The 26053-nt window shown below is 45.1% G+C and overlaps 2 protein-coding genes across 6 annotated transcripts in view; one reads left to right on the top strand and one right to left on the bottom strand.

Moving 5' to 3' along the window:
• mtmr1b (myotubularin related protein 1b) overlaps nt 1-26053 on the bottom strand; it is a 99107-nt gene that overhangs the window by 7113 nt on the left and 65941 nt on the right. For all 5 annotated transcript variants that reach the window (XM_072595542.1, XM_072595544.1, XM_072595543.1 and 2 more), the window contains 2 exons: nt 23860-23973; nt 23217-23393 (listed from right to left, as the gene is read on the bottom strand). In XM_072595542.1, coding sequence (XP_072451643.1) covers nt 23217-23393; nt 23860-23973 — 291 coding nt within the window. The remainder of the gene's footprint in view (nt 1-23216; nt 23394-23859; nt 23974-26053) is intronic.
• cd99l2 (CD99 molecule-like 2) overlaps nt 1-26053 on the top strand; it is a 201803-nt gene that overhangs the window by 173956 nt on the left and 1794 nt on the right. The window lies entirely within an intron of this gene.

The raw sequence follows: 26053 nt of genomic DNA, 5'->3' as shown, positions 1-26053 counted from the left end.
ATTGACTGGTGTACAAGAACACCCAGATCTCTTTGTACTGCCCCTTTACCTAAATTGATTCCATTTAGGTAGTAATCTGCCTTCCTGTTCCTGCCACCAAAGTGAATAACCATACATTTATCCACATTAAACTGCATCTGCCATGCATCTGACCACTCACCTAACCTGTCCAGGTCACCCTGTAATCTTCTAACATCCTCCTCACATTTCACCCTGCCACTCAGCTTAGTATCATCAGCAAATTTGCTCATGTTATTACTAATACCATCTTCTATATCATTAACATATATTGTAAAAAGCTGCGGTCCCAGCACTGATCCCTGCAGTACCCCACTGGTCACTGCCTGCCATTCCGAAATGGAGCCGTTTATCACTACTCTTTGTTTCCTGTCAGCCAACCAACTTTCAATCCAATCTAGTACTTTGCCCCCAATACCATGCGCCCTAATTTTGCTCACTAACCTCCTGTGTGGGACTTTATCAAAAGCTTTCTGAAAGTCCAGGTACACTACATCGACTGGATCTCCCTCGTCCATCTTCAGAGTTACATCCTCAAAAAATTCCATAAGATTAGTCTAGCAAGATTTCCCCTTCATAAATCCATGCTGACTCTGACCTATCCTGTTACTACTATCCAGATGTGTCGTAATTTCATCCCTTATAATAGACTCCAGCATCTTTCCCACTACTGAGGTCAGATTAACTGGTCTATAATTTCCTGCCTTCTCTCTCCCACCTTTCTTAAAAAGTGGTACAACATTAGCCACCCCCCAATCCACAGGAACTAATCCCGAATCTATCAAACTCTGGAAAATAATCACCAACGCATCCACGATTTCTCGAGCCACCTCCTTCAGTTCCCTGGGATGTAGACCATCAAGCCCCGGGGACTTATCAACCTTCAGACCTAACAGTCTCTCCAACACCAATTCCTGGCAAATATAAATTCCCTCCAGTTCAGGTCCTTCAGCCATTGTTACCTCAGGGAGATTGCTTGTGTCTTCCCCCAGTGAACACAGATCTGAAGTACCAATTCAATTCTTCTGCCATTTCTTTGTTCCCCGTAATATATTCCCCTGTTTCTGTCTTCAAGGGCTCAATTTTAGTCTTAACCATTTTTTTGCCTTTCATATACCTAAAAAAGCTTTTACTATCCTCCTTTATATTATTGGCCAGTTTACCTTCGTATCTCATTTTTTCTCTGCGTATTTCGTTCTTAGTAATCCTCTGTTGTTCTTTAAAAGCTTCCCAGTCCTCAGTTTTCCCACTCATCTTTGCTATGTTATACTTTTTCTCTTTTAACTTTATATGTTTCTTAACTTCCCTTGTCAGCCACGGCCACCCATGCCTCCTCCTAGGATCTTTCTTCCTTTTTGGAATGAACTGATCCTTCATCTTCTACATTATACACAGAAATATCTGCCATTGTTCCTACACGGTCCTCCCTGCTAAGGTATTGCACCATTGAACTTTGGCCAGCTCCTCCCTCATAGCTCCATAGTTCCCTTTATTCAACAGAAATATTGTCACTTCCGATTGTACCCTCTCCCTCTCAAATTGCAGATTGAAGCTTATTGTATTATGGTCACTACTTCCCAATGGCTCTTTCACTTCGAGGTCCCTGACCAATTCTGGTTCATTGCACAATACCAGATCCAGAATTGCATTCTCCCTGGTCGGCTCCAGCACCAGCTGTTCTAAGAATCCATCTCGGAGGCACTCCACAAAGTCTCTTTCTTGAGGTCCAATACCATTCTGATTCTCCCAGTCTACCTGCATGTTAAAATTCTCCATAACAACTATAGTAACATCTTAGCGACAGGCCAATTTCAACTCCTGATTCAACTTACATCCGACATCCAGACTACTGTTTGGGGGCCTGTAGATAACTCCTAAGAGGGTCTTTTTACCCTTAGAATTTTGCAGCTCTATCCACACTGACTCTACATCCCCTGGTTCTAGGTCCCCCCGCGCAAGGGACTGAATATCGTCCCTTACCAACAAGGCCACCCCACCCCCTCTGCCCGTCAGTATGTCCTTACGATAGCACATGTCGTCTTGAATATTCATTTCCCAGGCCCTGTCCACTTGAAGCCACGTCTCAGTTATCCCCACAATATCATAATCTGCCAATTTCCAAAACAGCCTCAAGCTCATCCATCTTATTTCTAATGCTTCGTGCATTCATGTATAGTATTTTTAATTTGTTACTGCCCTCACCCTTCCCATCAACTCCTATTTCACTCAACTTTACAGCATGATCCCTTTTTGAGTTTTCTGCCTCATTGATACAGTTGTCTTTCTTGACTTCCCTTGTTCTAACTTTCCCTTCAATTTCTTTCTTAAACATCCAGTTTGTCCGCTCCCTCCCGCTACTTAGTTTAAACGTAGCTGTGTTGCAGTAGCAAACCTGCCTGCCAGAATGATGGTCCCCAACCTATTAAAGTGACCCATGTTCAAATCCTGCCATGGCAGATGGTGGAATGTGAATTCAAGAAAAATCTGGAATTTAAAGTCTAATGATAACCATAAATCCATTGGTGATTGTCAGGAAAAACCCACCTGATTGACTAATGCTCATGACCATCATGACTATGACCATCACCAATAACAGCTGAAAATGTATTGCTGGAAAAGCGCAGCAGGTCAGGCAGCATCCAAGGAACAGGAGAATCGATGTTTCAGGCATCAGCCCTTCTTCAGGAATGAGGAAAGTGTGTCCAGCAGGCTAAGATAAAAGGTAGGGAGGAGGGACTTGGGGGAGGGGCGTTGGGAATGCGATAGGTGGAAGGAGGTCAAGGTGAGGGTGATAGGCCGGAGTGGGGTGGGGGCGGAGAGGTCAGGAAGAAGATTGCAGGTTAGGAAGGTGGTGCTGAGTTCGAGGGATTTGACTGAGACAAGGTGGGGGGAGAGGAAATGAGGAAACTGGAGAAATCTGAGTTCATCCCTTGTGGTTGAAGGGTTCCCAGGCAGAAGATGAGGCGCTCTTCCTCCAACCGTCATTTTGCCATAGTCTGGCGATGGAGGAGTCCAAGGACCTGCATGATTTTGGTGGAGTGGGAGGGGGAGTTGAAGTGTTGGGCTACGGGGTGGTTGGGTTGGTTAGTCCGGGTGTCCCAGAGGTGTTCTCGGAAACGTTCCGCAAGTAGGCGGCCTGTCTCCCCAGTATAGAGGAGGCCACATCGGGTGCAGCAGATGCAATAGATGATGTGTGTGGAGGTGCAGGTGAATTTGTGGCGGATATGGAAGTGTCCCTTGGGGCCTTGGAGGGAGGTAAGGGGGGAGGTGTGGGCGCAAGTTTTGCATTTCTTGCGGTTGCAGGGGAAGGTGCCGGGAGTGGAGGTTGGGTTGGAGGGGGGTGTGGACCTGATGAGGGAGTCATGGAGGGAGTTGTCTTTTCGGAACACTGATAGGGGAGGGGAGGGAAATATGTCCCTGGTGGTGGGGTCCATTTGGAGGTGGCGGAAATGGCGATGGATGATACGTTGGACATGGAGGTTGGTGGGGTGGTAGGTGAGGACCAGTCGGGTTCTGTCCTGGTGGTGGTTGGAGGGGCAGGGCTCAAGGGCGGAGGAGCGGGAAGTGGAAGAGATGCGGTGGAGAGCATCGTCGACTACGTCTGGGGGGAAATTGCGGTCCTTGAAGAAGGAGGCCATCTGGGGGGTACGGTTTTGGAACTGGTCCTCCTGGGAGCAGATGCGGCGGAGACGAAGGAATTGGGAATATGGGATTGCGTTTTTACAGGGGGCAGGGTGGGAGGAGGTGTAGTCTAGGTAGCTGTGGGAGTCGGTTGGTTTATAATAATTGTCCGTGTCGATTCGGTCACCCGAGATGGAAATGGAAAGGTCTAGGAAGGGGAGGGAGGAGTCTGAGACGGTCCAGGTGAATTTGAGGTCGGGGAGGAAAGTGTTGGTAAAGTGGATGAACTGTTCAACCTCCTCGTGGGAGCACGAGGCAGCGCCGATACAGTCATCGATGTAGCGGAGGAAAAGCTGGGGAGTGGGGCCAGTGTAGCTGCGGAAGATGGACTGTTCCACATATCCTACGAGAGGCAGGCATAGCTGGGGCCCATGCGGGTGCCCATGGCTACTCCTTTGGTTTGGAGGAAGTGGGAGGATTGGAAAGAGAAGTTATTCAGGGTGAGGACCAGTTCAGTCAGTCGAAGGAGGGTGTCGGTGGAAGGGTACTGGTTGGTACGGCGGGAAAGGAAGAAGCGGAGGGCTTCAAGTCCTTTGTGATGGGGGATGGAGGTGTACAGGGACTGGATGTCCATGGTGAAGATAAGGCGCTGGGGACCAGGGAAGCGAAAATCATGGAGGAGGTGGAGGGCGTGGGTGGTGTCCTGAACGTAGGTGGGGAGTTCTTGGACTAAGGGGGACAGGACCGTGTCAAGGTATGCAGAGATGAGTTCAGTGGGGCAGGAGCAGGCTGAGACAATGGGTCGGCTGGGGCAGTCAGGTTTGTGGATTTTGGGCAGGAGGTAGAAACGGGCAGTGCGGGGTTGTGGGACTCTGAGGTTGGAGGCGGTGGATGGAAGATCCCCTGAGGTGATGAGGTTCTGGATTGTCTGGGAGATGATGGTTTGGTGGTGGGAGGTGGGGTCATGGTCAAGGGGGCAGTAGGAGGAGGTGTCTGCGAGCTGGCGTTTAGCCTCAGCAGTGTTTTCATCACCGATAAGAGACAATCTAACCACTGTCCTTTCACATTCAATGGTGTTACTATCACTGAATCCCCAATTATCAACATCCTTGGGGTTACCATTGACCAGTAACTCAACAGGACTCACCACATAAACACAGTGGCTACAAAAGCAGGTCAAGAGTTTCTGTGGCAAGTAACTCACCTCCTGACTCCACAAAACCTGTCCACCATCTATAAGGGACATGTCAGGAGTGTGATGGAATAATCACTGCTTGCCTGGATGGGTGCAGCTCCAACAAAACTAAAGAAACTTGACACCATCATTGGCACCACATCCACAAGCATCCACCCTCCCCAACACTGACACTCAGCAGCAGCAGTGTGTACTATCCACAAAATGCAAGGCAGAAATTCACGAAAGATCCTCAAACAGCGCCTTCCAAACCCATGTCCACTTCCATCTAAGACAGGGGCAACAGATACAAGGGAACGCACCACCTTCAAGATCCACTCTAAGCCACACACCATCCTGACTTGGAAATATATCACCGTTCCCTCACTGTCACTGGGTCAAGATCCTGGAATTCCCTCCCCAAGGGCATTGTGGGTCAACCTAGAGCAGGTTCACTGCACCAAGAAGGTGGTTCAAGAAGGTAGCTCACCACCTTCTCAAAGGCAACTAGGGATGGGCAATAAATGCTGGCCCAGCCAGCGTCGCACACATCCACAAAAAATGAGTTTTTACAAAATGTCCTTTAGGGAAGGAAACCACCATCCTTACCTGGTCTGGCCTACATATGACTCCAGGACCACAGCAATTTGGTTGACTCTTAATGGTCCTCTGGACAATTAGAGATGGACAAAAAATGCTGTCCTAGCCAGTGACGGCCTTAATCATATCCCACCACGAGTGAATAAAGAAACATCATCCTGATTAGTGTTTAAGGAGTCCTTCATATCCACTCCTACTGGAAAGATGGCACTTGGAAACAGTCACAGGCACCATTATTAGAAATTAAAAATCACACAACACCAGGTTATAGTCCAACTGGTTTATGTGGAAGCACTAGCTTTGAGTGCTGCTCCTTCATCAGGTGGTTGACACCTGATGAAGTTAGTGCTTCCAAATAAACCTGTTGGACTATAATTTGGGGTTGTGATTTTTAACTATGTACATCATGACCACTGTTAGAAGCAGGGCTCTGCAAATAACCAGAACATTGATTTCCTATCTCCCTTCTCACTGAAAGAGTAACACCAACAGCGTGGGTTCAATTCCATAACACCAGCTAAAATTACCATGAGGAAGCCTCCTTCTCCAACTCTCCCCTTGCCTAAGGCACGGTGACCCTCAGGTTAAACCACCACTTGTCGTCTCTCTACTGACGAAGAGCTGCCCTATGGTCTGTAAGACTATGGCAACATCTTCTCAAGTAGGTCATATTGAGTCAGTGAACCCTGATGCATCTGGTCTGACACAACTCATTAAAGACGATTTGGAAATGCCGGTGTTTGACTGGGGTGTACAAAGTTTAAAATCACACTATAAATGTTCGCTATAAATTCTGTCTTACAATTGTGTACTCAACAACCATCTGATGAAGGAGCAGCACTCTGAAAGCTAGTGCTTCCAAATAAATCTGTTGGATTATAACCTGGGGTTGTGTGATTTTTAACATTAAAGATGAACCATGCCACTGTCATATGTTCAAAGACTTTCAGCATGTGAAGTATCTACAATGGAAAGTCCCAGGTTGTGTAGCTGCTGTCAGTCAGTCTGAATGTATTTGAGGAGTCTAGTTTCATGCATTCAGATGAAGCGGTGATTGACTCATAAACTAAGGTGCACATATTCAACAGCTGAATACATATAAACTGCATTTCGATGCACCTAAAAGTGATGAAAACTTCTTGGACAATTTAATCGATGGCTGTAAAAGAAAAGGCACTTGCAGCAGTGATTACCAACTGTGATCGCACGAAAACCAACAAATAAATATAAAAAGACAGTAATTTTAACATCAGTTTTCTTTACTGCAATGCAATTATCTAAAGACTGACTGCCTGAAAGAAAATAGTGTAAATGGATATTTAACTTGAGAAGTTGTTGTTTTTCAGGGCCTGTATCACTAAATCACTTTACCATAAAGAGTTTGTTATTTTTAAAAACATTTCCAAAATTAAGCAATTAAAAAATTACAAGATGATGACCTGATGCTCCAGGATCAGCCTGGTTATTTACTTGTATTTTAATGAGGCTGATGTCAGCATTCAGTAACCTTTGAAGTTCTCTCTGAACTGAGCCTCTGAATAAGTTATTGTCTAAAAACAAACAGGAACTTGGGAGAGCTGTAAAAGGATCTGTCTGGCCGCGGTACAAACTGCTGCATACTGAACAGCAATAATGTCAACCCTTTAACCTCCATGTTGTCACCATGAGGCCGAAAGCTACCTCTGTACTAATCAGCAAAGCTGGCAAGCAACAGTGACGTGAATCACGCTAGTGGCTTGTTTACATAACTGGATAGAAATTCATAGAAACTTCAACCCAGAAACTGATCACAAGACAAGCAGCAGCCCAGCCGACATGGTGGCTCATGCTGGTTAGCACTGCTGCCTCACAGCACCAGGGTCCCAGGTTCGATTCCAGCCTCGGGAGACTGTGTGGAGTTTGCACATTCTTCCCATGTGTGCGTGTGTTTCCTCCGGGTACTCCGATATCCTTCAACCTGCAATTCTTTGGACTGTGAAGTGGACTGACCAATGTTAAATTGTCTATAGTGTCCAGGGATGTGCAGGCTAGGTTGGTTAGCCATAGGAAATGTGGGGTTATGGGGATAGGGTAGGGGGTTGGTTTAGGATGGGATGCTCTCTGGAAGGTCAATGAAGACTCAATGGGCTGAATAGCCTCTTCCACACGACAGGGATTTGATTCAGTTTTATGAAATAGGCCTTTCAGCCTAATAAGTCTGTTTTGACATTCAATGAGATCATGGGGCTGATCTGATAATCCCCAGGTAGCTTATGGTTGCATTTTAAAGTCTGTGCAGAAAGGAAGGACTTGGGGAGAGTACAGTCATTTCTTTGACAGCGTGATAGTTGTGTTCCTGTGCAACCCTACACTACACAAGAATCACGGAATGCAAATAGCACTTAAAGTGTTGGCGATCTAATTGCGTTACAGCCAACATACATTTTAAAAGTTTGTGATTTAGAAACAATGGCCCCTATTTGTCAATCGTGTTACAGCCAATTCATGTTGATGAAACGCGCACCATACCAAAACAACTTGTACCATCTTCGGAGGCAGTCCCCTAATGAATGAAAGGCACCCTCCAAAGTTACCAGCTTGTGTCATTCCCACACTTTCAAAAACTTGACCTCAACACTCACTCATGTATCCATGCCAACCAACTTGTGGCAAGACTGGGGTCAACTGAGCTCTGACTTCTCCAAGCTGTCTACATCACTAAAGTATTCTCAGAAACCTTCTCTCCAGCTTCTCCAAAGTGACCATACTCTTCGTGAAACGCGATGCCTAGAATTGAACAGGAGGTTTTTGTTCTCTAACTTAAACAGTCTCGGATCCAATGTGCCTATCAACTACTTTCTGAACCTGTCCTGCCACCAAAAACAACTGGTGTGCAAAACTCTCCAGGTTGTTCTACTCCTGTACCCCATTTACAGTTCCATCCTTTATTTTATTTGATTTGATATTGCCTCCTCTAATTGTTGTTTCTATAAGACTGTATCGTTAAGACTGATCTATATTAAGTTTCATCAGTCCTATTATCTGCCTCTTACCTCTTAAAGTCTATTATTATCCTCCTTACAGTTCACAGTCCTCCCCAGTTTCGGGGGCTCGATAAATTTTGAATTTGCACTCTGTACACCTAAGTCATTAGTATGTACCAAGAAAAGCAGTGGTCCTAATACAGGTCCCTGGAAAAGGTCACAGTATATCTCTCTCTAGTCTGAAGAGCTCCTCTGTTTCCTGTCACTGAGCTGACCAGTCATTCTGCAACCATCCCGTTTATTCTATTCTATCAAGCCTGTGACCTGGCACTTAACCAAACGCACATCAATTACGTGATCCTCATCAAAAAAACTCAGTCACGTTTGCTCTTCCTTAATGCTGTTCCCAGATTACCACTTCCAAAAGCTCTGACACTAGCCACTTGGGGTGCTATTTTTAATGTCACCTGTTCCTGAACCCCTACATTTCTCTGTTTCCCTCCCCCCCGACATCATACAGCTTTCTCCCACTGAATGGAAAATATTTTCTTTTAAAAATCTAAATCCACCATATCACATCTACTTGTATTGAATCATTACTCAATCCTTTGCTCATTTCATTGGCTGATAAATATCCTCTGTCAGTTTGTCCTCAGGATTACTATCTTTAATATTTGTTCATTGCGTGGGTGTCACTGGCGGGCCAATCTCTAAACGCCCTGAAGGAGGTAATGATGAGCTGCTTTTATAAATCACTGATGTTCATATGTTATAGATATACCAACAGCACTGTTAGGAAGGGAGCTCCAGGATTTTGACCCAGTGACAGTGAAGGAAAGGGAGATATATTCCCAGTCAGGATGGTAAATGGTTTGGAGAGGAACTTGCAGTTGATGGTGTTCCATGTATTTGCTGCCCTTGCCCACCTATTGGTTAGAAGTCACAGGTTTAGAAGGTGATGCTGAAAAAGCCTTGGTGGGTAACTGCAGTGCATCTTGAAGATGGTGCACGCTGCCATCACTGTACATCAATGGTGAAGACAGTAAATGTTGAAGGTAGTGAATGGGATACCAATCCATCAAGCTTCCTGAGTGTTATTGGATCTGCACAGTGGGGAGTAGTCCATCACACTCCAGACTGTGTCTTGTAAATGATGGACAAGAATTACGGAGGCAGAAGGCATGTTACTCTCTTAAGAAAGTGCTTAGAAATGAGATGCACTATTAACAACCCTTTTCAATAGTTCGAGTAATTCCAAAGTGCACAATATCGCTTTGTTAGCGTAACCATATGGAGCAGATGCCAAACTACATTGTAAAGTTGGACTATATTACGGCTAAACTGAAATCAGCTTCAATGGTGCCCAAGAGAGATAAATGAATATAATCCCCAAAACCAAATGTAAAACAGAAACAATTCTCAGCAGGTTTTGTCGCCAACTGCTGTGGAAAACTATTTCTCAGTTTCTCTCTTAGCCTGACCTCCTGATGTGTCTCTTGCATTTTATATTTTTATTTCAAATTTCCAATAACCACAGCAGTTACTGTACCTTTGATGATTTAACTTAAATCCCCAGCTGCAAATATTGAGATAAAGCAAATAACTCTACATTGAAGAGTGACTGAAAGGACCACAATAAAGAGAGTCTGCCTGAAAATATTGTTATGGCAGTCAAAAGAGCACTGGACGGTGCTCTTTCGGATAGTAACGGGATATGGGGAAAAGGCTGGAGATTGGCAACTGATGCAGGCACGAATGGCCTCCTTTTGCACTGTAATAATTCTGCAATTCTGAGGTGCTCATATACTGGTATTCCTAGTTATTTCTGTGGTTTTCACTGGCACTTAACTGGTGCCAGGCAATTCCCTTTCTTTTACAACTGGAACTGATTAATGATGGCCACCTCATCTGGCAAGTTGGTTTCTGCAGCTTGCTTCAATTGGCCAGTTAACTATTTCCTTCTGTTAATGACACTAGCCTTTTATGCCATTCAGTGTGTCTGTATAGCCTTCAGCCAGGAATTACTACAGGCAGTTCCAGTAATGGCGTAGTGGCGTTCCAGTGAAACCTCGCTTACTGGAAATAAGAGGCCTATGGGAAAAGTGGAGTTAGGGGCAGACCAGCAAAGATCGCTCAAAAATAGCCCCCAAAAGTCTAATGCAAAGTCTAGCACAGCCTGAATGAAGGTTGAAATCATATTTATTAACTAAACAAAATTTAACACAGTACACTTGAAAAATGCAAACAAAAGTTGCTCTCTGTACAATACCTCTCAGAAAAGCTGCTCTGTTGGCAGCTGACATCACGCATGCACAGAACAGCAGAGATTTTAGCGCAGACATCAGCACATGCACAGAATGAAGCACGCGAACTGGTCGCCGCTGGAATCGCGCTATTGCAAATGGAGGTAAAATGTTCTCAAAAGTACTGTTATCTCATTCTTCAGCAACGTTATGGCCAAATCGTGCTGCTGAAATATGCACTTCCTGTATTGGAGAATGGAGCAGTGAGCAAATGATGATCAGCAGTGAGGACCCCTTTCAGGCAGTATGATGCAGTGGCACCGTCCCTAACTCTGAGCCAGGAGACCTGGGTTCAAGTCCGACCTGCTCCCGAGATATGTATAACCAGGTTGCTTAGAAAATATATTCAGGTAAAAGTGATGACTGCAGATGTTGGAGATTAGAATAGAGAATGTGGTGCTGTCCTGCCTTTTCCCCATATCCCTACACACCATTACTATCCAAAAGAGCACTGTCCAGTGCTCTCTTGACTGCCATAACAATATTTTCAGGCAGACTCTCTTTATTGTGGTCCTTTCAGCCACTCTTCAATGTAGAGTTATTTGCTTTATCTCACCACCCCCTCGGCTCACAGCCTCATTCCTGATGAAGGGTTTTTGCCCGAAACATCAATTCTCCTGGTCCTTGGATGCTGCCCGACCTGCTGTGCTTTTCCAGCACCTGAAATAGGCTGCTCAGTGGCTCAGCGGTTAGCACTGCTGCCTCACAACGTCAGGGACTAGGTTTTGATTCCCGCCTCGGGTGACTGTCTGTGTGGAGTTTGCACATTCCCCCCACGTCTGTGTGGGTTTCCCCCGGGTACTCTGGCTTCCTCCCACAATCCAAAAGACGTGCAGGTTAGGTGAGTTGGCCATGCTAAATTGCCCCTAGTGTTAGGACCATTAGTCAGGGAAGGTGGAGTAGGGGAATGGGTCTGGGTGAGTTACTCTTTGGAGGGCTCGTGTGGACTTGGTGGACTGAAGGGCCTATTTCCATCCTGTAGGGAATCTAACTGAATCACACTCTTGACTAGAAAATATTCAGCCAGTGCTGAACACAGAACAGAAAGTTTCTGCATGGACAACAGAAAGCAGATTAAACTGCAAGACAGATCAATCAAGGAAATGGAAAATCAAAGAGAAGGAAGAAGAAAATAAGTAAATATAAATATATATTAATAAAAACATGAGGAAAGTAATCAGTAAAGAAGTGGAAAATTAAGTGAAAAAGATTTTAATACAAACAGTAATCAATTGAGAGTTCAGGATACATTATAACTATTACTTTCTCCAATACATAAGATGGACCAAGATAAAGCTGATCTCTGACAAAAGATCATCGAGTGGAAATGTTAATTCAGTTTCTCACTCCACAGATACTGACTGATCTGTGGAGTATTGCCAATGTTTTCTGATTTTAAATTAACACGGTCCTACATGACGGTACGTGGTACAGATCTGGGAGTACATACCTAGAGATGACATTTCAAACCCAGAGAGGAACGCTAATGCTGTTGGGCTTTAATATTCCCACTCAGACAGGAGCACGTGCTAAGAGTTATTTGTACAGAATAAAATATTGTCACCAGTAAGGATTATCATTTCAGTTCATTTGGAACTTGAGAATAAGGAACTAAAGGGTTAACTGACTACTAATAGCCTGAATTGCAGCATGTTACCCACACCTAGGAAACACTTGTTGTCTGTACATGGCTAATATTCAGTACATTTGTGACAGCAATATATCATCCCACTCCTTTGGCCATTTGCAAACAGTTTCTACTGCACTTACATTAACAACCAAGACAGTTCTCACAGCATATGTAACTTGTCCAGTGCAAACATATTAAGAGGGTAGTAATGTTAGGGCTATTAACTGAACTTGAACATGTCATTCTAGAAATAATCTGTTTAGTAAACATCACTTTTTACACTGGCTTTTTGGACAGGGGAGGCTATAATTCTCACCTCAAGGGTTAAATAGTGTGTGTGCATCTTTGTCAGAAATTACAATACAGAATCCTAAAATAGGTTTACCGCTACAAATACTTGGAATCTAGTATTGCAGTGAGGCACGGTAATTATTCAAAGAATGCATCTGTGAAAACAATTCTGGATGGTTAATCTGGAGAGACCCCAGTAATAAGCTTTGGACAGAGTGTTGATCCACTGAGACGTCATGTACAGTATTGAATGTCATTCAGTGTTTGGACAGTCAGCCATGGGAGTGGAACACATACACGTCTATGAACAGCTACGTCTCATAAAAGGCCTCAGCTACTGGCACTGGGCATTGTACATCAGACAGATCCTTCCAAAACCATGACTACTCCCAGCTAGAAGGACAAGGTAAACAGCAACATGGGAACACCACCATCTCCAAATTCACGTCCAAGCCCATTCACCATCCTGGAAATATGTTGCCATTCCTTCACTGTCGCTGGGTCAAAATCCTGGAATCCCCTTCCCAGGAACATTGTGGGTCAACCCACAGCAGTGGTTCAGGAAAGCAGCTCACCACCACCTTCTCATGGACAACTAGGGACGGACAATAAATGCTGGCCCAGCCAGCAACACCCCCGTCCCACAAATGAACGAATAAAAACAAAAAGTCATTGGATCCTTTTCCACAACCTACGGTGTAATATGTTCTCCAATTATAGCCCATAAATCTTACATTCCCCGTAGGTCAACCATGAATTTCATGAAAGAGAAATAATTGGGCAGGGAGTTATCCTATTGGTTTGTCAAATTGCGAGCTGGTACTGAAAGGGACAGAGAATATCTGGACCTGAGGATACCAATTCACAGATGGGAACAATGGTTTTCTTTTTATAAATAGGTATTCAAGGAGTTAGAACATAGAACATAGAAAAATACAGCGCAGTACAGGCCCATTGGCCCTCGATGTTGCGCCGATCCAAGCCCACCTAACCTACACTAGCCCACTATCCTCCATATGCCTATCCAATGCCTGTTTAAATGTCTATAAAGAGGGAGAGTCCACCACTGCTACTGGCAGGGCATTCCATGAACTCACGACTCGCTGAGTAAAGAATCTACCCCTAACATCTGTCCTATACCTACCACCCCTTAATTTAAAGCTATGCGCCCTCGTAATAGCTGACTCCATACGTGGAAAAAGGTTCTCATGGTCAACCCTATCTAAACCCCTAATCATCTTGTACACCTCTATCAAGTCACCCCTAAACCTTCTTTTCTCCAATATATTCACCTCGCTTCCCTGTCTAAAAGTATGTCATTAACACCAAAGGCTTTTAAAGAAATGATAAGGGTCACTTAAGAGTCCGGGAAAATCTCTACACTGTTATTTGTTGCTAATTAATGGAAACTAGCTCAATTTCTACACTTCTTTATTTTCATTGTTACATTAAAATCTATTTTAATCCTCTTGGTAATGCATCTTGAGCCATGTCATGATAGGAATTGTGGGCTGACCAATTTATTTTATTTGCACAAAATGGTGTCAACAAAATCAACCGGTCAAAGAAAACCAAATTTGAGCTGTAGTACAGTTAAAGTGTGAAAACAGATGACTTGTTGTGAGAGAACAGAGAGAACCCAGCTCCCAGCAAACAGGGATGATAATCTGAGTCAAGACACTGGCAACGTCAAGGCCACTTGGCACAGGAATGCTGACTGACACTGTCCGAGATGGAGTGTAGCAAACCAACTAGACTGTTATGGCTTGGGCAGCCACAGATACATTAGATTAGTTTAGATTAGATTCCCTACAGTGTGGAAACAGGCCCTTCAGCCCAACAAGCTCACACCGACCCTCCGAAGAGTAACCCACCCAGGCCCATTTCCCTCTGACTAATGCACCTAACACGATGGGCAATTTAGCATGCCCAATTTACCTGACCTGCACATCTTTGGACTGTGGGAGGAAACCGGAGCACCCAGAGGAAACCCATGCAGAGATGGGGAGAATGTGCAAACTCCACACAGAGTCACCTGAGGCTGGAATCGAACCCGGCTCCCTGGCACTGTGAAGCAGAGTGCTAACCACTGAGCCACCATGCCGACTGCCTTTATTAATCTGTTCATTTAAACAAAAGCTAGTCAATGATGTAGTTTGTAGAATCAAGGGACATAGGAGAGTACAGCCCATTGCGTGCCTTCAGAGACATTGCTGTGTTAGAAAATACATGACTGCATTCTCCAAGCATAGAGATTCCACTCAGCTATGTGAGGCACCAGCATAGATCTAGGAGCCTTAAGATTGCACTATTTACCTAGATTATAACCTTATAATAAAATATTTCCATTCTTTACTGGATAAGAGAAGAGACCCAATTTGATAGAAAATTGGCTTGACAGAGGGTGGTGGAAGAGGGTTGTTTTTCAGACTAGAGGCCTGTGGCCAGCGGTGTTCCACAGGGATCAGTACTGGGTCCATTTTTGTTTGTCATTCAAATAAATGATTTGGATGAGAATTTCGGAGGTATTGTTATTAAGCTTGCAGATGACACTAAATGGGTGGTAGAGTGGACAGTGAAAAAGGTTATCTAAGCTTACAAAAAGAGATCTTGATCAATTGGGTCAATGGGCTGAGGAATTTCATTTTGATAAATGAGAGGTCCGGCATTTTGGTAAAATAAACAAAGGCAGGACTTAGACAACTAATGGTAGGACCCAGGGTAGTGTTGTAGAACAGGGAGATCGAGGATCTCAGGTATGTAATTCTTTGAAATTGGCATCACATGCAGACAGGTTGGTTAAGAAGGTGTTTAGCATGCTTGCCTTTGTTGCTCAGACCATGGAGTACAGGAGTTGGGGCGTCATACTGATGTTGTACAGGACATTGGTGAGGCCTGTTCTGGAGTATTGTGTCCAGTTCAGATCATCCTGTTATAGGAAGAATGATTATTAAGCTGCAGAGGGGTTCAGAAAAAAATTACCAGGATGTGGCCAGAAACAGAAGGTTTGAGTTACAAAGTTAGGCTGGGACTTTTTTCCCCCTCGACAAAGGAGACTGAGGAGTGACTTTATACAGGTTTATAAAATCATGACGGGTATAGATACAGTGAATGGCAGGTGTCTTTTCCTAGGGTGGGTGAGTTCAAAACAAAATTTAGATGAGAGAAGAAAGATTTAAAAAAGGACATGAGGGGCAACTTTTTTTTTAAACACAGAGTGGTTAGTGTGTGGAATGAATTCCCAGAAGAAATGGTGGATGCAGATATAGTTACAAAGTTTAAAATACGTTCAGATAGTACATGAACAGGAAAGGTTTGTGTGGCCTAGTTGGACCAAATGGTCTATTTCCATGCTGTAATGACTCTAAGAAAGTGATGACAACGCTTTGACATTCCTACTCAGATCATAGCGTGTGCTGAGACTTATTTGCACTGAATAAAATATTGTTAACAATAAGTATCATCATTTCATATCATTTGATTTTAAGAATGAGCAACTAAAGGGTTAACTGACCACCAATAACCTGAATTTCAACAGGTTATCCACACTTAGAAAACATTTGCTATCTGTGCTTGGCTAATATTCAGTATACATCCAGCTACATTTATGATGACAATGTAGCATCCCAAGCCTTCAGCAGTCTGCAAACAGCTTCTACTGCTTTATATATAAAAACTTTTAGCCATTGGCCCTATATTTTATTGAAAAGAAATGAGGAATGTGTGTCAATGGGATTTCATTATCCAACAATAATGAATGGTAGGTCCCAAGGGAATACTGAGGAGCAAACATATCTCAGTGTACAAATACATCGATCCCGGAAGGTGTCAGAACAGGTAGACAGGTGTGGTGAAGGAGGCATATGGGATGCTTGGTTTCATTAGCCAGGGCATTGAATATACCAGCAAGGAAGTCTTGTTACAAATGATTGGTCAGCCCACAACTGGAATACCATGCACAGGTCTGGTCGCCACACTATGGGAAGGACGTAGTTGCACTGGAGAGGGTGCAGAGGAGATTCACCAGGATGTTGCCTGGGATGGAAAGCCTCAGCTATGAGGAGACTCTGGTTAGGCTGGGCTTGTTTTCCTTGGACAGAGAAGGCTGACGGGGGCGGGGGGGGTATCAGATTGAGGTGTACTCAATTATGAGAGAATGGTGAGCATCTTTTCTTCATGGCAACCTGTCTAAGACTAGAGGGGACAAACTTGAGGTGGGCAGTAAGTGACTTAGAGGAGATCAGAAAAAAAACAAAGTTTGTCACCCAAGAACTGGTAAAAATATGGAACATGATGCCAGAGATGATAGTGCAGGCAGGTACTCTCGCAACATTTAAGAAGCATCTGGATGAGCACTTAAAACACCATAGCAGGATAAGCTATGGACCAAGCGCAGATGAATGGGATTAGTATTGTTTGGTGTGTGTTGTTTGACATAGACATGGTGGGCCGAAGGACCTTTTCTACGCTGTAGGACTCCATAATCGGAATTAATACAGTTCCAAATGGACCTCAGATCCAGTAATTAGATTCAGTTATATTACCAGCAAACAATTCAGTTAATCTGAATATTTACTAAGGAAACAGATGCATTTCCGAATGATGCTTTTTTAAAAAAAAACTTGTGTGCCTAGATTTTAACAATTATTCGGAGAAGGGAGTGCTTAAGAACTTCAGAAACTAACCCAGAACTGTATTCCAGAGGCTGAGGCAGCCTTCAAATCACACCAAAGCACTAATGGGACTTAAATTCAATTAATATCTCAGGAACATAAAGCCAATTGCGGGAATGATGACCATGAAACTAGCATCGATTGTCGTAAACATCCATCTGGTTCCCTAATGTTCTTTAGGGAAGGAAATTTGCTGTCCTTACCCAGTCCATCTTACATTTGGCTCCAGACCCATGTCAATGTGGTTGCCTCTTGACTGCCCAAGAGGCCACGCAATTCAAGGACAACCAAGGACGGGCAACAAATAGAGTTCCTGTCAGCAATGCCCATGGCGATGAAAGGATAAAGAAATGTAAGCTTCCACTGGGATTGTCAATAGGGAGACAAACTGAAAAAATATTACAGCTGAGGGAGAAAGGAAAGAGAAGCAAGATGGAGACGTTTTTCTATACTTGAGGCATAGAAAAAAAATAATAACTTTTGAGTGATAAATGGGGCAAGGAAGAAAACATAAATATCTGAGTGGGAGCAGCGGCCGAGGAAAAACGAACCCGGGAGACTACAGCTAAGGTAAGACAGTTTGTTTCAAAATTACTTACCTGTAGCGGGCAGCGGAAGTGAGGTTGGAGCGCATAGCTGGGCGGGAAGGTAAGTGATTAGTATTTGAGTGGGTGTGTTCTAGACCCCAGGTCCTACTTTCGTAGGGCCTCCCTCCCACCCTCCTCCTCTAACCTAACTTTAAAGTCCACAGGTTATTGACTCAGTGTTCTTGTTTTTGGAGACAGTGTACAGTCATGGCAGCACAGGCGGTGGAATGTTCCTCCTGCAGGATGTTTGAGGTAGGGGTGACCACCGATACTCCTGCCGACTTCGTGTGCAGGAAATGCAGTCAGATCCTGATCCTCACCGAACGAGTTAGGGAACTGGAACTGGAACTGGATGAGCTGAGGATTATTAGAGAGGCTGAGAGGGTGATCGATAGAAGCTACAGGGACATAGTTACGCCAGAGAACAGAGGTAGCTGGGTAACAGTTAGAGGTGGGAAGGGGAAGAAACAGGCAGTGCAGGGTTCCCCTGTAGTTGTTCCCCTAAAAAATAAGTATGCAGCTTTGGAAACTGTTGGGGGGGACAGCCTTGCAGGTGTAAGCTGCAGTGAAGGGGTCTGTGGCTCTGAGATTCAGAAGGGAAAGGGGGAGAAGAAGAGAGCGCTAGTTATAGGGGACTCTCTAGTTAGAGGGACGGACAGGCGGTTCTGTGGACATGGGCGAGACTCTCGGATGGTTTGTTGCCTCCCGGGTGCTAGGGTCCGAGACGTCTCGGACCGTGTCTTCAGAATCCTTAAGGGGGAGGGTGTGCAGCCAGAAGTCGTGGTACACATTGGCACCAACGACATAGGTAGGAAGAGGGGCGGGGAGGTCATTCAAGAGCTCAAGGAGTTAGGCTGGAAGCTAAAAGCTAGGACAGACAGAGTCGTCATCTCTGGGTTGTTGCCGGTGCCACGTGACAGAGAGGCAAAGAATAGGGAGAGAGTGCAGTTGAACACGTGGCTGCAAGGATGGTGTAGGAGGGAGGGCTTCAGATATTTGGACAATTGGACTGCATTCTGGGGAAGGTGGGACCTGTATAAACAGGACGGGTTGCACCTGAACCAGAAGGGCACCAATATCCTGGGGGGTAGGTTTGCTAGCACTCTTCGGGGGGGTTTAAACTAATTTGGCAGGGGGATGGGATCCGGACTTGTAGTCCAGCAAGTAAGCTAGCTGTGTGTCAGGATGTCCAAGACTGTAGGGAGGCTGTGGAGAAGGTAGCACTGACAGGGACTACTTACGGACACAGAGATGGGCTCAAGTGCGTATACTTCAATGCAAGGAGTATCAGAAATAAGGTGGGTGAACTTAAGGCGTGGATCGGTACCTGGGACTACGATGTTGTAGCCATCACGGAAACATGGATAGATGAGGGACAGGAATGGCTGTTGGAGGTTCCTGGTTACAGATGTTTCAGTAAGATTAGGGAGGGTGGTAAAAAAGGAGGGGGGGTGGCATTGCTAATTAGAAATGGTATAACGGCTGCAGAAAGGAAGTTTGAGGGAGATCTGCCTCTGGAGGTAGTATGGGCTGAAGTCAGAAATAGGAAAGGTGCAGTCACCTTGTTGGGTGTTTATTATAGGCCCCCCAATAGCAGCAAAGATGTGGAGAAACAGATTGGGAAACAGATTTTGGAAAGGTGCAGAAGCCACAGGGTCGTAGTCATGGGCGACTTCAACTTCCCAAATATTGATTGGAAGCTCTTTAGATCAAGTAGATTGGATGGGGCGGTGTTTGTGCAGTGTGTCCAGGAAGCTTTTCTAACGCAGTATGTAGATTGTCCAACCAGAGGGGAGGCCATATTGGATTTGGTACTCGGTAACGAACCGGGACAAGTGGTGGGCTTGTTAGTGGGTGAACATTTTGGTGATGGCGACCACAATTCTGTCACTTTCACCTTGGTTATGGAGAGGGATAGGTGCACACAACAAGGAAGTTTTTACAATTGGGGGAAGGGAAATTACGATGCTGTAAGACAGGATTTGAGGAGCATACGTTGGGAGCATAGGCTGTCAGGGAAGGATGTGGTGGAAATGTGGGACTTTTTCAAGGAGCAGATACGACGTGTCCTTGATATGTATGTACCGATCAGGCAGGAAAGAAATGGTCGTGTGAGGGAGCCTTGGTTGACGAGGGAGGTTGAATGTCTAGTAAAGAGGAAGAAGGAGGCTTACATAAGGTTGAGGAAACAAGGTTCAGACAGAGCAGTGGAGGGATACAGGATAGCCAGAAGGGACCTGAAGAAAGGGATTAGGAGAGCTAAGAGAGGGCATGAAAAATCCCTGGCGGATAGGATCAAGGATAACCCCAAGGCATTCTATGCGTATGTGAGAAACCTGAGAATGACGAGAACGAGGGTAGGTCCGATCAAGGACAGTGGTGGGAGACTGTGTATTGAGTCGGAAGAGATAGGAGAGGTCTTGAACAAGTACTTCTCTTCAGTATTTACGAACGAGAGGGACTGTATTGTTGAAGAGGAGAGTGTGAAACGGACTGATAAGCTAGAAGAGATATCTGTTAGGAAGGAAGATGTGTTGGACATTTTGAACAACTTGAGGATAGACAAGTCCCCCGGGCCTGACGGGATATATCCTAGGATTATGTGGGAAGCAAGAGAGGAAATTGCAGTACCGTTGGCAATGATCTTCTCGTCTTCACTGGCAACGGGGGTGGTACCAGGGGACTGGAGAGTAGCGAATGTTGTGCCCCTGTTCAAAAAAGGGAATAGGGATAACCCCGGGAATTACAGGCCAGTTAGTCTTACTTCTGTGGTAGGCAAAGTAATGGAAAGGGTACTGAGGGATAGGATTTACGAGTATCTGGAACGGCACTGCTTGATTAGGGACAGCCAGCACGGATTTGTGAAGGGTAGGTCTTGCCTTACAAGTCTTATTGAATTCTTCGAGGAGGTGACCAAGCATGTGGATGAGGGTAGAGCAGTGGATGTAGTGTACATGGATTTTAGTAAGGCATTTGATAAGGTTCCCCATGGTAGGCTTATGCGGAAAGTCAGGAGGCATGGGATAGAGGGAAATTTGGCCAATTGGATAGAAAACTGGCTAACCGGTCGAAGTCAGAGAGTGGTGGTAGATGGTAAATATTCAGCATGGAGTCCAGTTACAAGTGGAGTTCCGCAGGGATCAGTTCTGGGCCCTCTGCTGTTTGTAATTTTTATTAATGACTTAGATGAGGGAGTCGAAGGGTGGGTCAGTAAATTTGCAGATGATACAAAGATAGGTGGAGTTGTGGACAGTGAGGAGGGCTGTTGTCGGCTGCAGAGGGACTTAGATATGATGCAGAGCTGGGCTGAGGAGTGGCAGATGGAGTTCAACCCTGCCAAGTGTGAAGTTGTCCATTTTGGAAGAACAAATAAGAATGCGGAATACAGGGTTAATGGTAGGGTTCTTGGTCAGGTGGAGGAACAGAGGGATCTTGGGGTCTATGTACATAGATCTTTGAAGGTTGCCACTCAGGTGGATAGAGTTTGTAAGAAGGCCTATGGAGTATTATCGTTCATTAGCAGAGGGATTGAATTCAAGAGTCGTGAGGTGATGTTGCAGCTGTACAGGACTTTGGTTAGGCCACATTTGGAGTACTGTGTGCAGTTCTGGTCGCCTCACTTTAGGAAAGATGTGGAAGCTTTGGAGAGGGTGCAGAGAAGATTTACCAGGATGTTGCCTGGAATGGAGAGTAGGTCATACGAGGATAGGTTGAGAGTTCTCGGCCTTTTCTCGTTGGAACGGCGAAGGATGAGGGGTGACTTGATAGAGGTTTATAAGATGATCAGAGGAATAGATAGAGTAGACAGTCAGAAACTTTTTCCCCGGGTACAACAGAGTGTTACAAGGGGACATAAATTTAAGGTGAAGGGTGGAAGGTATAGGGGAGATGTCAGGGGTGGGTTCTTCACCCAGAGAGTGGTGGGGGCATGGAATGCGCTGCCCGTGGGAGTGGTAGAGTCAGATTCATTGGCGACCTTTAAGCGGCATTTGGATAGGTACATGGATGGGTGCTTAATCTAGGATAGAAGTTCGGCACAACATCGTGGGCCGAAGGGCCTGTTCTGTGCTGTATTGTTCTATGTTCTATCTATGTTCTATGGGACATTGGTTAGGCCACTGTTGGAATATTGCGTGAAATTCTGGTCTCCTTCCTATCGGAAAGATGTTGTGAAACTTGAAAGGGTTCAGAAAAGATTTACAAGGATGTTGCCAGGGTTGGACGATTTGAGCTGGGGTCGGGGGGGTGGGGGGGGAAAGCGGGTGTTGAATACGCTAGGGCTGTTTTCCCTGGAGCGTCAGAGGCTGAGGGATGACCTTCTCTAGGTTTATAAAATCATGGAAGGGCATGGATAGAGTAAATAGACAAAGTCTTTTCACTGGGATGTGGCAGTCCAGAATGAGAGGGCATAGGTTTAGGGTGAGAGGGGTAAGATATAAAACAGACCTAAGGGGCAACTTTTTCCACACAGAGGGTGGTACAGGTATGGAATGAGCTGCCAGAGGAAGTGGTGGAGGCTGGTACAACTACAACACTTAAAAGGCATCTGGATGGGTATATATGAATTGGATGGGTTTAGAAGGATATGGGCCGGGTGCTGGCAGGTGGGACTAGATTGGGTTGGGATATCTGGTCAGCATGGACAGGTTGGACTGAAGGGTCTGTTTCCATGCTGAACATCTCTATGACTCTTTGTAACTAACACAGGAAAAAAAAAAAGAGAGGAAAACAAAACAAATTGAAAAGAGAACTTGGGTTTATATAAAATCTGTAACAATTTCAGGATACCCCAATATATTTTACAGCCAACAATGCACCTTAGTAACCACAGTTGCAATGTAGGAAAAGTAACAGCCAATTTGTACACAGCAATATTCCACAAACAGCAATGACATAATGACAAAAGACTCTTGGTCTGTTGGCCAGGACACTGAAAATTGCTGTCTGCTCTTGTTTGAAACGGGGCTGGGGGCATATTGTTGACTGCTGTTTGGGAAGGCAGATGGTGCCTCAGTTTGAAGACAGCTAGCCTCTCCCTCAGTACGTGCCAAGACTGTCAGCCTGGGTTAGGCACTCCAGTCGGAGTCAAGAGTGGGGCTTAAATACACAGCATCCTATCTCAGGGGCACAACTGCAACAAGGTTCCGCCTCTATCCTGTCTGAACAGAATGACAGAAAATGATGGGAAATGCAGAAGGGAGAGGGGAAAAAAAAAAACCCTGGGGTAAAGGGATGAGGATGAAACAAACTGAGAGACCAAAGGCAGTGGTTTTACTGAGCATGCCCACAATGAAAAGCAGTGACCTCTTGCCCCTTGGTCTTCAGGACACTTCCTTTTGCTTTCTGTGTCACTCACCTGAGGCCTCATCCGTGGGTTCCATCTGACGTAATAGTTTACCCACAATTCCAAGTGCCGTAAGCTGGCGACTGGGTAAAGCACGTGATTCTCGTAATTCACATAAAACGGGTTGGTGAACTCCTCCAGCTGGCTGTTTATATAGGACCAGAGGGAGACTGTATTTGTCTGCACTTCCTGTAAGAGCAGGAAACAGGCCATGGCTCAGTTAGATTATGAACGCGCCTCATGCAATGGGCACTGTTCGCAGTTACACCACGTACAGAAGAACATTTCACATTGCAAAAATCACAACAAGAATTCCCACAACAGATGGGGAAGCAGAGAGCTGTGAAACTTTTTCACACACGCCCCTCAAATTCTACAGCAAGCACACACACCAGAAACATAAACCAGAACTAATTTTAATTCATTATCTCAGTAATGTGTAGAGTGCCAAAGCCAGTGGCGATGTCGAAGTACATAGAGATTAATTACGGAGTTGGAGACATTCACTTTTCTTCATGTAAGCTCCTGTATCCCGTACAGGTTACCAGCAACAGTACAAATAGCACCGAAGTACGGAAACTGGCAATTCCAACTGTGCATCTGCCGATAAACATTATTCAAACATTAAAAGGTCGAGGTGATATCAGACACTTACCTCCTTCATTCTTTGCTGCTCACTGTTATAAAGGAATGTCCCAAAAAGACAGCTGTACAAATGGTCCAGGATGGTCAGCAGAAAGAGCTCATTAAACTCAAAGGCTGCAGGAAACTAGGGGAGAAGTGATACAGATGTTTAAAAAAAAATCAGAAAACTGCTCCTAAAGTTACAGCAGTGGTTGGGCAGAGGTCAGGAGGATTCATGAACTCTGACACTATGCCTACAGAATGGTAAAAGCCCCATATCTGCCCATCGCTTTTCCAAACTAGGAGGTTCCCACCTTCAATGTCACCGACTTCAGGGGGGTCAGGGTGGGGGGAGTAAGAGAAATGGATACAGAGGAAGGTGAACAGAGACAGACAGAAAATATGTTCGAGTGGATTTAGAGATGCATGCAGATAGGAGGAGAGTGACAGTCAGGCAGAAAGGTGGAGATCAGTCAACGAGAAAGGGAGAGAGAGCCAACCAGACAGGAAGGAGGTGGAGGAGGAGAGAAGGAGAGACACAGACAGACAGTGGTGGTGGTACGGATGGAGAGGGGGAAGAGGGTGAAAGAACAGTCAGTGGGGAGAAAGGTATAGAGGCAGACAAATTGCAGGGGCGAAATAGATAGACAGACAAGAGGGAGAGAGGGGTAAAGAGACAGATAGACGTGAGGAGGGAGAAGAGAAAGAGAAAAACAGGCAGACAGGAAGACAGACTGACAGACATGGGGGGGGGGCGGAGACAGACTGACAGACAAACTGTGGGGGTGCACAACACAAGCAGACAGACAGACTTGGAGCAGGGAAGAGAGAGGGAGAGAGACAGACAGACAGACGGGGAGGGACAAACAGAATGGAAGAGCCAAGTTAGAGATACCACCCAGACAGTCCATGAGCATCACCTACTGGCCAGTTAAAAAACAACAATGGCTGTCAATTGGGTTTACCTGCCTGTCTTTTTGATCTGGGAAGTGGATAAAAAAGCACAAGAAACTGGAGCAGGAGTAGACGACTCAGCCCATCCAACCTGCTCTGCCATTCAGTCTGATCAAAGTGATCTTACACTTCAACTCAAAGCTCCTGCCCAGTCCCATATTCCTCGATTTCTTCAAAGAACAAGTATTTGTCTGTCCCAGCTGCAAATGTATTTAATGATGGAGACTCCATAACCCTTCTGGGGCAGAGAACTCCAAAGACTTGCAACCATTTGAGTGAAAAAATTCCTCCTTATCTCAATTAGAGTGGTCAGCCCCTTATGCCAAGACTGTTCTTGTGTTTTAAAAGCTCTGAAGAACATCCGTCCTGGACATTTCAATGAGATCACCTCCCGAGCTTCAACACTGCAGAGAGTTTTGATCCAACTTACCCAATAATTCCTTCAAAGCCAACTCCTTTATTCCGAGGACTAATCTCATGAACTTCCGTGGTACTTCCTCCAGTACCAATATAAATGTATTTAAATATGGAAACCAAAACTACACTCAACCCTCCAGGTGTGATCTTACAAACACTGCACAATTGCAGCAAGATTATTTTGTAATGACACTTCAAACCGGTTGCTATCAAGGACAACAGGTCAATTGTTTTCTGTACCTAGATGCTGACTTTGAATACCTAACACACACACACACACGTGTTCTTTTCTGAAAAATCTGCTTCTATGTTCGGATGATTAAAGTGAACAACTTCATACTTCCCCACATCATAATTCATGTGGCATCCTTGTTGACCACTTACTTAACCTATCGGTGTGTTCTTGCAGCCTCTTTGTGACCTTCTTACAGCTGAGCTTTCCATCAAGCCTTGTATCATTAACAAACATGGATACATTACTCTCAGAGACATCAAGGTGTACAGCACAGAAGCAGATCCTTTGGTCCAACTCGTCCATGCTGACCAGATTTGCTGAATTAATGTAGTCCCATTTGGCTCATATCCCTCTCAAACCTTCCCTATTCATGTACCCATCAAGATGCCTTTTAAATGTTATAATTGTACCAGCCTCCACCACTTACTCTGGCAGCTCATTCCATACATGCACCACCCATGTGAAAACGTTGCACCTTTGGTCCCTTTTAAATCTTTCCCCTCTCACCTTAAACCTATGCCCTCTCGTTTTGGATAGCCCTACCCTAGGGAGAAGACCTTGCCTATTTACCCTATCCATGCCCCTCATGGTTTTATACATCTCCATAAGGTCACCCTTC

This window comes from Chiloscyllium punctatum, chromosome 25 (genome assembly GCF_047496795.1).
Source record: "Chiloscyllium punctatum isolate Juve2018m chromosome 25, sChiPun1.3, whole genome shotgun sequence".
In the NCBI taxonomy this organism is placed as follows: Eukaryota; Metazoa; Chordata; class Chondrichthyes; order Orectolobiformes; family Hemiscylliidae; genus Chiloscyllium; species Chiloscyllium punctatum.
This window is presented reverse-complemented; position numbering and strand designations above follow the sequence as displayed.